General features: G+C 39.8%; 1 protein-coding gene across 6 annotated transcripts in view; it reads left to right on the top strand.

The window, feature by feature from the left end:
• The window catches only part of TASP1 (taspase 1), a 260,013-nt gene that overhangs the window by 191,217 nt on the left and 55,143 nt on the right, over window positions 1-13,653 (top strand). For all 6 annotated transcript variants that reach the window (XR_855856.3, XM_002918481.4, XM_034639847.1 and 3 more), the window contains one exon: window positions 3,220-3,330. Coding sequence is in view for 5 of the 6 variants with exons in the window: in XM_002918481.4 (XP_002918527.1) it covers window positions 3,220-3,330 (111 nt within the window). In the remaining variant the exon portion in view is untranslated. The remainder of the gene's footprint in view (window positions 1-3,219; window positions 3,331-13,653) is intronic.

Genomic DNA, 13,653 nt, shown 5'->3' with positions numbered 1-13,653 from the left:
CTGCACTACATAGTGTACTGTGATTCTAATTCCTTTCTTAAACAAATTCTTATTTTTTCTGCAGTTAATATTTGGCTCATTATTGTTTATGTCTCTTTTTGTTTGTTTTTTTATACCAGTCAGTCTTGATTGTCAAACTTCCCTCAAAATCTGAAACATTTCCTCTTAATAATTTCAAACCCAACATATATTCTATAAGTTTGATTTATTTGCCCCTTGGAAATATCTTTCCAGCCTCTTCTGGCTTCCTGCACCAGTTTGGACTGTCCACTTGCTAAGCCTGCTGCATAGCTGCATGCCATCTGGGAATCTTTTTGTGTTCTCTTGTTTTGGATCTCCTGTTTCCAGGTTTTATTTTCTTTCTCATTGTGTACCCTACTCCTTCACTTTGCCAAGGCACATTCATCCTACAGCTCTCTGAGAAAGTATGTGGGAGGTAAATTCTTTGAGACTCTGTAGAGCTTTATTCTGTTTTCACACTTGACTGACATTTTGGCCTAGTATAGAATTCTAGATTGGAAATAATTTTCCTTTAGCACTTTGAAGAAGGTGCCCTCTCATTTTCTAGTTTCCAGTGTTATGTTGAGAAATTTGATGCCATTATGATCGTCTTGCTTTCCATGTGACTTTTTTCCCCCACTTGGAAGTTTTTAGACTTTCCCCTCTTTCTTCAATATTTTGATATTTCACAGTGATAGACCTCCATGGCACTTTTTTTTTTTTCCATGAGTTGTTCTGGGAGGTTGATGAGCCCTTTTAGTCCAAGCATTTACATTTCAATTCTTGGAAATGTTTTGAATTATTTCTTTGAAATTTCATTCTTCTTTTTTTTTTTTTTTAAGATTTTATTTATTTATTTGACAGACAGCCAGCGAGAGAGGGAACACAAACAGGGGGAGTGGGAGAGGAAGAAGCAGGCTCCCAGCGGAGGAGTGATGCGGGGCTTGATCCCAGAATGCTGGGATCATGCCCTGAGCCGAGGCAGACACTTAACGACTGTGCTACCCGGGTGCCCCTGAAATTTCATTCTTCTGTGCTCTTTTCTTGACACTCCTATTATTCAGATATTGGACCTTCTGGTCTGTTCTTCTGATTTCTCTCTCTCTCTCTCTCTCTTTATTTTTTCTTTTCTTTTGCATTTGCCTAAGTATTCTCTTTGTTGTTTATTAGTTCTGGTCTCTGTCTTTTCTAGAGGCCTAACTGAAAAAACTAGTGATCCTAGGTAGTCTATACTTTTTAACAGTTAAGTACCAAAAAGCTGAACTGAAAACCTTCTGAATGAGTCACGCTTGTCATTTGGAAGCCCTTACCGTAAAGCAAATTTTTTTTGTTAGGGTCTGTCAGGTAGTTCTTTCTTCTTCTTCTTTTTTTTTTAAATAATAATTTTTTATTATGTTACGTTAGTCACCATACAGTACATCCTTAGTTTTTGATGTAGTGTTCCATGGTTCATTATTTGCGTATAACACCCAGTGCTCCATGCAATATGTGCCCTCCTTAATACCCATCACTGGTCTATCCCAATCCCCCACCCCCCTCCCCTCTGAAGCCCTCAGCTTGTTTCCCAGAGTCCATAGACTCTCATGGTTCATTCGCCCTTCTTTTCTTGAGCTGGTTGTGTGGCCGGAAGGGAATTAGCTAGTCTTTTGTTTGGAGGCTATCGGCCTGACTTCTTGTACCTGGGAGCCTCTGGGTAAAGGAGCTGGTTGTTTCACTGTTTAGCATTAAGACTTCTACTTCCACGTCCTGTATTCACCATGGAGCCTCCCTCCTGCCCTGTGCAGGGTCTAATGCCCCCAAGATGTCCCTCTGGTTCATCCTCTCTAGAGAGTAAATATCCTGGCATCTCCTGAGTTAGGAAGAAGTAACTTCCTCTCTATGCAGGAATCTGGGGCTTTAGATCAGGGGTTGGCAAATTATTTCTGAAAGGGCCAGAAAGTAAAGATTTTAGACATTTTGGGCTATGTCATGGTCTCTATCACATATTCTCCTTCTCGTCCTTTTTTAAAATAACCCTTTAAATTGTAAAATAAACACTCATAGCTTGTAGACAGTACAAAAACAGGTTGTAGACCAGACAAGTCATAGCTTACTGATACCTGGTGTAGAGGGTCTTTTTGGACACTCTAAACCAGCCATCTTCATTTCAGCCCCACCCTGTATCCCTGCCTTCACAGGAACTTGAAGCTTCCAATTTCCAATTCTTTTTGGGTTTCATGACAAAACTGGGTGATTTCTTATAGGTGCCCCCCCTAATTTCAACCCTGTCCCACCGTGAAAGTTTAGGTTTCAGCTTCTGCAGGTCCACTAGGTAAGCCAACTAACGTCCATCTTCTTTTCGTTTTCTAAAAGGTCAGTTTTTTTCTCATTTGCCTTTCTCTCTGTCCTCATTGGGCCATGCCTTTGGAAAGAGTGGAGATAAATATATGTGTTTAATCTACTAAGTTTAACCAGAAGCTTCCCCAAATCCAATTTGGTTGGTTTTTATTTTTACTACTTTCTTTGATAGTGTTTGGGTTAATTTTGCATTTGTTCTCCACGTGCTTACTTGCTATGCCAGATGTTCGAAGATGTCCTTGGGGAGGAAAAATGAGGGGTTTTAAAATGTAGTGTTCTTGAAATGCTCACAGTGGTTCAGTGTGAGAGATCCCAAAGAGTCCTGGTTGTTTTTAACCACCAGACTCTTATAATAGAAATACAGTTTCACCCTTATTTGTGTAAACCATCAGGATCATTTTTAAATGTTTGTAATAAAGTTTGTGGCTTATTGTTTAAAATTGAATTTAAGGTAGTAAATCAAAGCTTTTGGTGGCGTGCCCCTGACAGCAGGGAGAGCCTGGTAAGTGATCTCTAAGAGTTGATCAAAGAGACTTGCTGGGCATTTTTTCCTGTATTTGTGTTTTGGTCCTTTAATCTGGTAGTGTTTCCAATTCCATTCTGAATACTGTAATGCATACTCCACCCCCACTCAAGTCTTCTTGGCAGCATCTGGGATCATCTTTGCCAAATGGCCCCTGTTCAGGCATAAGCCTGCATTTGCCATCAAGCCTATACAAGGTATGAACAACAGTGGTTGTCAGAAAATGGGCATCTTTCAAGATCTTATTCATACCACGTTTTTGTTCTTATAATCAAATGAAAATTGATAAAATTTTTGTTCTTATATAATCAAAATTGATAAAATTCACTGAAAAATGACCATTTGCCATTTCTGCCTAGGCTCACCTTTCCTGGCCAGTGAAGATGGTGTGCTTGGGGGAGTGATTGTTCTCCGAACTTGCAGATGTTCTGCAGAGTCTGACTCCTCCCAAGATAAGCAGACACTTCTAGGTAAGCTGGACATATACCTTAGGTGTGTGTCTTTCTCTTTCATTTCTTCAAGACACGGAAAGATTTATGTCCTTAAGTTCATAACGTTTGGCTATGGGAAGGCCGGGAGGCTCTGTTGGTATCTACATGTCTATTCTACTGATCTTTTTGCATAGGTGAACATGTAAAAGACGAATATTCATTTTTAAATGTATGCTTAGAGCATATTTTTCAACTGGGCTTAGAACCTAGGACCTTTACTAAAGCCCAGTATTAAGAGCATTGGACCATGTATTTGTTCCCTGCCTCATTCCACAGAGCATCGGAGATGACCCATAACAACATACACAGTAACAAACATAGAAAGAAGCTTCTTCCTGTTCCCCCTCCCAAAACAGAACCAGAACCATGTGAAGAGCTACTGGCCTAGGAGCCTGTTCTGGCTCCATCACTTATTAGCTATGACGCCTTTGTGCATCGGTCTTACTGTTCTGTGCCACTTCCTCTTCTGTAAAATGAGGACATCTGCCCTGCCCTCCTCATGAAGCTGTGGTGAAGAAGGGTCAAGTGAGTGTTTTGCAGATTTCAGATGTCCATCCAGATGTGCGGTTTTGTGTCTAGCCAAATGTACCACTGGGGTTAAAAACCAGCCAGTCCTCCATTTGCCAAGGCACAAACCTGTGGGGCTGCCTCTGCCCACAGGGGTGCCTTTTTCTAATCCGTTCATCCAGAGGGGACGTTTTTTTTAAAAATCTGCATAAAGGTACTACATAAGCTATGAGGGGGCCTTATATGATATTTTTTAATTGACTTTTTAATAAATGACATATACATTCAGGAAAGTACAGAAATTATAACTCAACTGCTCAGTAAACCATTATAAACTGAACCCACCCATGCAAGCAGCACCCAGATAAATAGTAGAACTTTACCACAACCCCCAGAACCTCCTGATAACCCACCCCCATTCCTTACCTCTCCAGAGTGAACCACTATGCTGACTTCTAACACCATGATTAGTTTCGCTGGGGTTTATACTTTATATAAATGGGATCATAGACTATGTACTACAGGTATGTGACGTGCATGTTACATGGGGCAGTGGTTTGTTCATTTTCATTGCTGTGTGGTATTCCGTGATGCAGATACACCACTGTGTATTTATCCGTTCTTCCCTAAGTAGTTTTTATATATAAGTGTTGTAGATCATTCACAGGAACTGTGGTAGCTCAGCGCTTTCTATACATTTTCTTACAGAAGGTGTGGGTGGTGCTTGATCTATTTGGTGTGATTATTGTGAATTGCTGTAGTACAAGTGAGTCTGTAAGTTAGAAAACCAAGCATTTCTTATGAGTGTAGAGAAGCATTTTTTCTACAGAAGCTGAAAGAGGTTTTGTAAAATTTTCCCCTAATTCCTCAAAGGGGGAAAAAAAATGCACTTTGGATTCTAACTACTAAGCTCATCTTTTTTTTTCTTTCTTTCTTTCTTTTCTCTTTCCACCCATTATACTTGGTACCCAGGTTGCTCCCAGCAAATGTATTTTTAAATGACTGTCTTTTGTTAAGCCAAGACAACTTAGCCATTTGCTTCTTTGGTATCTTAATCATTGTTGAATCCTTTGAAGAAATCTTCCATGGTAGGATAGAAGGGAGTTTGCGGGATGATGTACCTGGGCCTTCCATAAAAACTCAGAATAACCCTTAGTACTGGGGGCCAGTGGGAACTAGTTATTAAAACTGCTCCATAGGCTGTTCCTAGGATGGAGTATCAGTTCTTTACTGAGCCCTGACTCTTGCCCGTTAGAGTTAATCCTAAAAATCCTAAGGTTTTTTGGTTGTCATTTCATTTTTGGTGGTATAGTATAGAAATGCATATTTAAGGATAAATCATAGAATTTTAGCTCATGTTAAATAGTTTTTATCACCAAGATAGTAATTTGTAAACTGTTTCCTACTCTCTGTTTCAAGAAGCAAAATGAAATGTAAAGTGTGAATTTCTAAAATCAGTGAAATCTTGCCATTTGTTAAAACTAACTAGAGGGATTAATGTTTGTGAAGTTTGTCTACTAAAACCTGGTGAACGTAGGCTAATATCAGCTTATAGATGATACCAACTACATGGATTTTTACATTTGTTCAAAAGAGTAGTGTATGTACAGAAGGATAGGAATGGACATGTGACAGTCACCATGGTCACCTCAGTCCCAGGGCCACCAGTCTCTGATTCTGGTTATTCTTGTTGGAAACACCTTCACTCTATAGAATATATACATGCTTCTATTTCTTGATTAATCAATAGTTTGTGACTCCTTTTTGGGAAAAAAATAATTAAGAATGTAGTTCACACCACTTTCCACTCTCTTTTTCTCCTGACTTTTGTTAGACTTCTACTCTAACTTGAAATCACAAATTTTAATTTTATTGCAACTGTAACATACTATTTCTTAATTTATTTCTTGGTTCCTCAACTTCATACAGTCTTTATCAACCATACCTCACCCCTTTGACTATGTAAGTTCAGGAAAGTTTTTGTGTTCTTTTTTCTTTCTTCCTTACTCCCAACCCTCCCCTCAATCTCTAGCAACACTGTCGTAGTTATTAACATCCACATTCTGTCCTATAGCTAACTTGTCTTCTGTATTTTGATTAGAGGTTCTGAACAGTGACAATTAGTAACCAGCACTGGCAGTACCAAGACTGTATAAATATAATTCACTGCAGATCCCAGTAGTGGAAGATTGGACTCCTAAGAAAAGAAGTGTCTGTCATAAACCTCTGCCTGTAGAAGGGGAATATTTCAAACATCAAGGTTAAGTGGATTCTCCCATGCTATACCCTATCAGTTGCTCCAAAGTAGGCCACAACTTAATTCGCTTCATGTTTGGACCATGACTTTTCATTTATTGCCTTATAAAACCCTGATGAGAGTTTAACTTCATAAACTCATGGTGCTGTAATGCTTAGTAATATCTAGTAACCAGGAGAGCTCGGAAGTTTCTTTTCTATAATCCAAATAAAATAATTCCCCAAATTAAAAAAAATGACAACAATAACTGGGTTACTATATATCGGTCAATCATTTTTTTAATCCAAAGAACAGCATTAATTAAAACAGTCTCTAACCTGAGCTTTTTCTGTGTCTGCTCTCTTTTCTGAAAAATCATAAGTAGTGTTTTCATAACACCACAAGAACAGTTTCAGTCAAACCCCATTGTCACTTGGTGGAGTTTCCAGAAATCCATTACCGAACCTCTCCTGTTGACAACTATATCAATTACAAGAGCCCCGGTGGGCCACTTCAAGGGTGGGATGACTCAAATACAGGACACTTTCAAGGTTTGTCCTCTGTTTACTGATTTCATGAATAGAATTGGTAAATCTCAAGTATGAAAAACTATTCAAAATCCTCTTGTGTGACCTTGCAACACGTACTTTGTCTGTAAATTGTTTGCAAGAGGTGGAGCTTAATTCCTCTCCCTTGAGACTGTCTTCCAAGGCATAAGAATACGACATTGTGATAGTGTGTTGACTTCTGCGGCCAGATCAAAAAAAGCATTGTGACATCCTCCTTGCTTTCTCACTCCCAGAAAGACCAACTTCCGTGTTGTTTCGACAGTCAGGCAGCACTGTGGAGAGGTCCACGTGGCCAAAAACTGTGACCTCCTTCCAATAGCCAGCAAGGCACTGGGGCTTCTTGCCAATAGCCTCAGCTCTGAATGAACTGTCAGATGACTGCAGCAGCCTTGCACAGATTTCTTGACTGAATCTCATGAGGAAGAGTGTAATTCTCTGAGTGAGAATCACCCAACAAAGCCACTTCTGAATTCCTCACCCACAGAAACTGAGATAGTAAATGTTTGCTGTTTTAAACCACTACATTTTGGGGTAATTTACACTAAAATAGATGACAAACAAAACTTTTAAATCCTCTCACTGCCAAATGGGCCTCTAATTTGTGTAAAGAGCTACAGTAACAAATCAAGGTGCTCTCTTGCATCGTTAGGCAGCTGAGACTGTCAGATTGCATCAGTGGATCCTGGTTTTCGTCTTCGGGATCCTCTGAGACAAATGGGATCAGTGCCCTCCTACTTTGCAGTCCCTAGTCACTCTTTTCTAGACTATCTCGTTAGCTGCCCTGACTCTACTCCTCTTCCACCTCCATAGAGTCCCCAGACTTTTCTCTCACTGGCCCAGAGAGCCTAACTATGGGCTCAGAAATGGGCAGTTAGGAGAGAAGCAAGCTGCCCTGAAACAGAAAGGGCAAAAATGAGAACCTGACCTAATTGTGGCTTAGACCAATCCCAGGCTCAGAGGGCAAATGGTCAAAAGAAGGGCCACATAAGTATATGTCATTAGTTTACTAAATGTCTAAGCTAAATGTTGAATAACTTTTTCTGTGTGTGTTAAAGACAAAACCTGTATCTCTTACTGTCACTCCCTGCTTTCAGTTTTTCCGTGAGGATGCAGCCATACTCCTACCTCTGCTGGTCATTTCCCTAGAAGACAGGTGGGAACTACTTAACTTGATGGGAAAGTTCTCCCCTGATCTAACCCCAGAACATGCTTTCATTGTCACTTCCAATTAGTCCTTTCCCTCTACACAGCCTCAGTGCCCCCAGTTCTGGCCACTCCAGATTGTCTGGTCTTCTTCCAAAGGGTCCTGTTTTTTCCCCAGTAACTTTCACATGCTTCTACCTGTGCTTGGAATGCCTTGGGTCAGTTACATTCCTTCTTTAAAGTCCCAGGACAGATGTGAATCTTCTTGGAATCCTTGGGAAACCCTTTCCCCAGGTGATTTGTTCCTTCCTTGTGCTTTTTTTTGCAACATGCAATTGGCATACCTTGTAATACTCGCCATGACACACCCTAGACATGTGTTAAAGTGGAGGATCCAGGGGTTTAAAATATCTTTCCAAGTACTAGAAGATTCCACTGCCTCTGAGAATCATACCACCAGATTGTGAACCATTTGAGGGCAAGGATTGTGTCATATCCAACCTTGTACCTACCCTCCATAGTAGGCTCCACTAATTATTAAACAAACGAATTAAGTGTCAAATGGAATTTCCTTACTGATTATTTAGCAGAAATTTTAAATTGACACTCTTTCAGAAAAATGAAATGTCACATAAAGTATCCTTACATGCTCTAAAAACAACCCCAAATGAAACAGCATGGCTCGGAAATGTTGGATAATGACAAGTGTCCGGAAACAAGATTTGGAGACAGTCGAAATGGATCACAGAAGATAGCCTCTGCAAACAGCCTTGTAAAAAGGACAGTTTGGATGTGAATGTGTTTGCAACACCCATCCCTCCACCTCCCACTCCCAGATCATGAGATGCTGGCAAAGCCTAGCCTACAAATCACTGCTTTAACACAAAGCAAATGCTTCTCCCTGGAGTGAAACAGCTGAAAAGAATTAATTTTCTCTCTGCTTTTAGAGAAAAAAACCCCCAATATATATTTTACCTGCTGAAGTACAATTACATGTGCTTTCCAGGCCTGTACAGAAGAGCTTTATTGAGGCTGCTGTATATAGTATGGATAATAATTGTGTAAACAAAGGCATGTCAAGCCTCCCAGTGGAAAAAAAATGAGTCTTTTTCTGTTTTAAGCTTGTGATTTGACACAAGTAATTAGAATATATGCAAATATATGGCATAAACAGCCAATCTCACTACATGGGTGCATTTCTTCCCTTATAGCTTGCCCTCACTCTGCTGGTGGGAGCCTGACCTTGTGAAGTTCAGGGGTCCCTGCCTTACAATGGTTACTAGGAAGCAGTGAGTATGGGGATCAATGAGAAACAGACTCCATATATTTAAGGAAAATCTTAAGCAATTCAGGATAGGAGGCATAGGGGCACTTAGGGGCAAAAAANAGGGGAAAAAAAAAAAAAAAAAAAAAAAAAATACTGTGTTTGGCCAGTGGCCTCTAGTGCCACCGTTCAGAGTCCTTCATCCTACATTGATTTGAGGTGCACAGTTCAGCCAGAGCCTGATCATCTGATGAACACATCTGGTAATTGTTACTCCCCCATTAAGTTACCCTCACCTTATGCAGAGAATAATTCCAGGTTTCTTACTCTCCAGGAATATGTTCATTATGCTGATAATTAAGTGTTGTACATGATATTGCTTCTAATTGTCCAGCCACCCCTTCTTTCCCTGTTTTTCATCTTAACTATGAAATGTTTCATATATTTTTAAAAGAATGTAATAAATTTGTAAGTTATAAAGGATAATAATAAAATGAACACCTGTGGACCCACCACCCAGCTTAAGAAATTGCCCATTACCCATATCTTTGAAGCCCCCATGTGGGCGTGACTTTATATAAATGGTATGTCATATGATTTCTTCTGTGAGGATTTTTGCAGTTTCTTACATAATTATTTGAAAGAATAATGAATCCTTCTATCATTTTAGACTTTGCTCTGTCAAATTAAACTGTTCTTCACTTGCCAATTAGAACTGAATGTGACATTCCCTCCCTGCCCTTTGCAGAACAGGCAAAGTTCTTTATCAAGTACTCTTTTTGTCCCTGTTACCAAAACATGCTATGGTTTAAAAATAAAAAATGTTAGATTGAGTTGATGCTTCCTGGAACATTAAAAAGATAAAAGGTCATTTTGCTGTAAGTTAAAATTCCAAACCGCCTTTTGGTTTTAGTGGCATTAAAAATTTGGCGAGCACACATAAACACATGCACTTGAAAGGAGCTTCGTTCTGCGGGCCCCAGCAGTATCACTGATTTCCATTTCATGGCACATGCCACCATGAGCACTTATGATTAGGCATTCTGTTGGGCTCACATGATCATAAAAATAACTCTCAGAGAGAAGGTGAATTAGCTATTAGGCTGGTAGTGGGAAAAGAGCTACTGATGGATGCTTATCTGATATTAATGACTTGTCTTAGAAATGTAACTGAAACTTTGTTCTGTAAGAGGGCCTTGTGTCATGGTTGGAAGCTGCTTTCTTCTTTTTTTTCTAAATTTTTATTTAAGTTCCAGTTAGCATACACTGTAATACTACTTTCAGGTGCACAATATATAGTGATTGAACACTTCCATACAACACCCGGTGAAGTGGGTAGAAGCTTATTTCTTGAGTGCCCCAGCAATGCTTTGGAATTGTTAAATCTTCACTGTAGTCTTAAGATAGAGGCTGACGTTTTGGTACTTATTTAAGGATAAGATGGAAGGAAGCAAATTAAGTAGTTATTCCTAAATGCAAAGTAAATAGGCAGACATGATATTTAAACTTTTCAACAACAGAGCTGCATTAATCTATTGAGGTAGTGCTCTGAGATTTATGTTTTTCAAAATTGTCATTTTTAAAACAAAAAATGGGGGCGCCTGGGTGGCTCAGTCGTTAAGCGTCGGCTCAGGGTGTGATCCCAGAGTTCTGGGATTGAGCCCCACATTAGACTCCTCCGCTGGGAGCCTGCTTCTTCCTCTCCCTCTCCCCCTGCCTATGTTCCTTCTCTTGCTGGCTGTCTTTCTCTGTCAAATAAATAAATAAAATATTTAAAAAAAAAAAAAAGAAATAGATGTGGCTAACATTTTAAAAAAATAAAAAAATCTTCATTACAAGTAGCTATAATCTGCTTTGTTTGCTTTATAACTTTTTCCCCCTCAAATATCACTAATGTACTTTTTAAAAATTAGAAATAGATGTTTATCTGTAATTTTTTTCTCCATCATAAGAAGTATAGTTCCAGCTGTAATCTAACCATGTATTTTGGGGGGGCAGAAAATTTTCCATTTGATGTAAAGAATACAAAGATTTATGAATAGAATTCTAGTGATTATGTAATTCTTATTACTGTGGTTCTCCTAAAACTCTCAGAAAAACATTTTGACAAATTTTATAGTCAATTTTCATCTGCTCAAAGGGTAATAGAGATCACTCTTACATGAAATAAATCCTAAAAAAATATTTGTTGAGTGAATGAAATCATGTTTCAATAAAACTTGTTTCACTGAATGCTTTTCTGTTCAGCGGAGAACTTCCATGTTCCAGCCAGTGGCCCCTATTTCCAGGAGTTTCTAATACAGTAAAATGATAAAAGGGGTGCCTGAGTGGCTCAGTCAGTAAAGTGTTCAACTCTTGATTTCGGCTCAGGTCATGATCTCAGGGTCGCGGAATCGAGCCTTGAGTCAGGCTCCGTCAGCAGGGAGTCTGCTTGAGATTCTCTCTCTCCCTCTCCCGGTGCCCCTCCCCCCTCTCATGCTCTTTCTCTCTCAAATAAATAAATAACTATAAAATGAATAAGTAAAATGATAAAAAAGGAAGAGAACTGAATTGTCCTTTGAGGCTTATATTACTATTTGGCCGACATTCCTCTCTCCTTTTTCAGTCAGCATCCTTCTTTAGTCTTGAAAAATCAGAGTGAGCCTTGGAAAGAGAAAATAGTTATTTCCTTGGCTTAGCATAACTGGGGCTCTATAGAACTTCAATCCCATCCCTCCTAAAACAGTTCAATGGTGAAAGTTTTTCAGAGAGGTGAGCCAACTCAGAGCTACTTTATGGCCACAGTGGAACATAACAACATATGGATCTTAAGGATTCTGTGTCAGGACAGTAAAGCATCCCTGTATGAACCCCATTTTGGATTATAAAGAACCTAACAACCAGGGGGAAAAAATCTACAGAGATAAGAGGAGGCTCGTCCATTTACAGTTCCTCATTCTTCCCATTTTAAAAATGAGCTTATCTTTATTTAGTAAGATATAACTTAAAGCAGAATGTGCAGAATGTCTGAGGATAAGCCGTTCCACCTAAGTCTAAGGAGCAGCAGCTGACTTGGCAACTGTCCAGCCCAAGACGGTTCTGATTTTAAAGTTCTGTTTTCCTTGCAAGAAAGTCTGGGATCTGAAGCCAGGCAGAGGGGTTTTAAATGGGTGCGGGAGCCAGTGCAGCTGGGGGTTGTTAACAACAATTGGAGAACAACAATTTTTTTTTAAAGGGGTGGCTGAGAACTTCTCTCTGGCTAGAAAAGAGAATCCTTTTGGTAGAGAAAACTTGCTTGCAACCCTAGACAATAAATTTTGTTTGCTTAAACAGAATGACCTGTGAATCATTTTGAAAGAGAAAGAGGTCCCGGGGCAGGGGGAGCATTTTGTAAGGGGGGTCTTGTAGCTCTAATATTAACTAGTGAAGGTGGTGTTTTAAGTGTCACTAGGAATCAAAGCCTTACATAGGGACTAAAGGCTGTGGAAGGATATTAAGACTAAAGTAGAACCACTCTTGAGCATTATACTTGTGGGTGAATTTATTTATTCCAATGCATTAAATACAGCTTTCCAGAAAAGCTAGCCTCTAAGATTATATACAAATCCATTTCGGATGTGCCTGTAATACCTTAACCTTTCCTTTTTTTTTTTTCTTTTTTTTTAAAGATTTTGTTTGTTTGTTTGTTTATTTATTTATTTAAGAGAGAGCGAGAGAAAGTAGGAGGAGGAGCAGAGGGAGAGGGACAAGCAGAGACTCTGCTGAGTGCAGAGCCTGATGCAGGGTTGATCTTACAACCCTGAGATCATGACCTGAGCTGAAATCAAGGGTCGGATGTTCAACTGACTGAGCCATCCAGGAGCCCCTAACATGTCATTCTGGAGGAGCACATGCACAGCACATCCCACCTAACCCATTCTCCAGCACTGGAACAGGGTCGGTACTGTTGGCCTTTTTTCACATTACACTTAACGTGATACGATGTGTTGTCACGTCACTTGGTAGAGAAGAAGCTTGCCAAATCCCTGTGACCATCTTTCACATGTTAAACCCTTTCAGGAATCTATTTTAGCGTGGCTTTGGGTGTTCTTAAAGTTTTCTGATGGAGATCTTTTCATGGTCTGGCCATTTTCAGTAGCCTCACAATGCCTGGGCTTTGTCCTGCTTGCTTGCTGCTTGCTTGCTTTTTTAAAGATTTATTTATTTATTTATTTGAGAGAGAGTGTGTGTGTGAGTGGGGGGAGGGGCAGAGGGAGAGAAAATCTTGAGCACACTCCCTGCTAAGCATGGAGACTGACTCACAGTTCCGCTCAATCCCAGGACCCAGGGATCATAACCTGAGTGGAAACCAAGAGTTGGGCGCTCAACTGACTCAGCCACCCAGGCGCCCCTTGGGCTTTGGCTTTCTAGAAAACAGTAGGCTTTTCAAATTAGTAGTGAAGATGTGAACAGTCACCAGCCACTGGCAAAGAAACATGGCACTTTCCCACTCTCAGATATGTCATTCCACGCCATTCATTTATCCTATATGTTGCTTCAGTTCATGAATCTCTAGATGGAATAATTATACATGGAAAAATCCCAGTACTATGATATAACATCTG

This window comes from Ailuropoda melanoleuca, chromosome 13, assembly GCF_002007445.2.
Source record: "Ailuropoda melanoleuca isolate Jingjing chromosome 13, ASM200744v2, whole genome shotgun sequence".
Classification (NCBI taxonomy): Eukaryota; Metazoa; Chordata; class Mammalia; order Carnivora; family Ursidae; genus Ailuropoda; species Ailuropoda melanoleuca.
The sequence above is the reverse complement of the archived record's forward strand: the minus strand, read 5'-3'. Positions and strand labels throughout refer to the sequence as shown.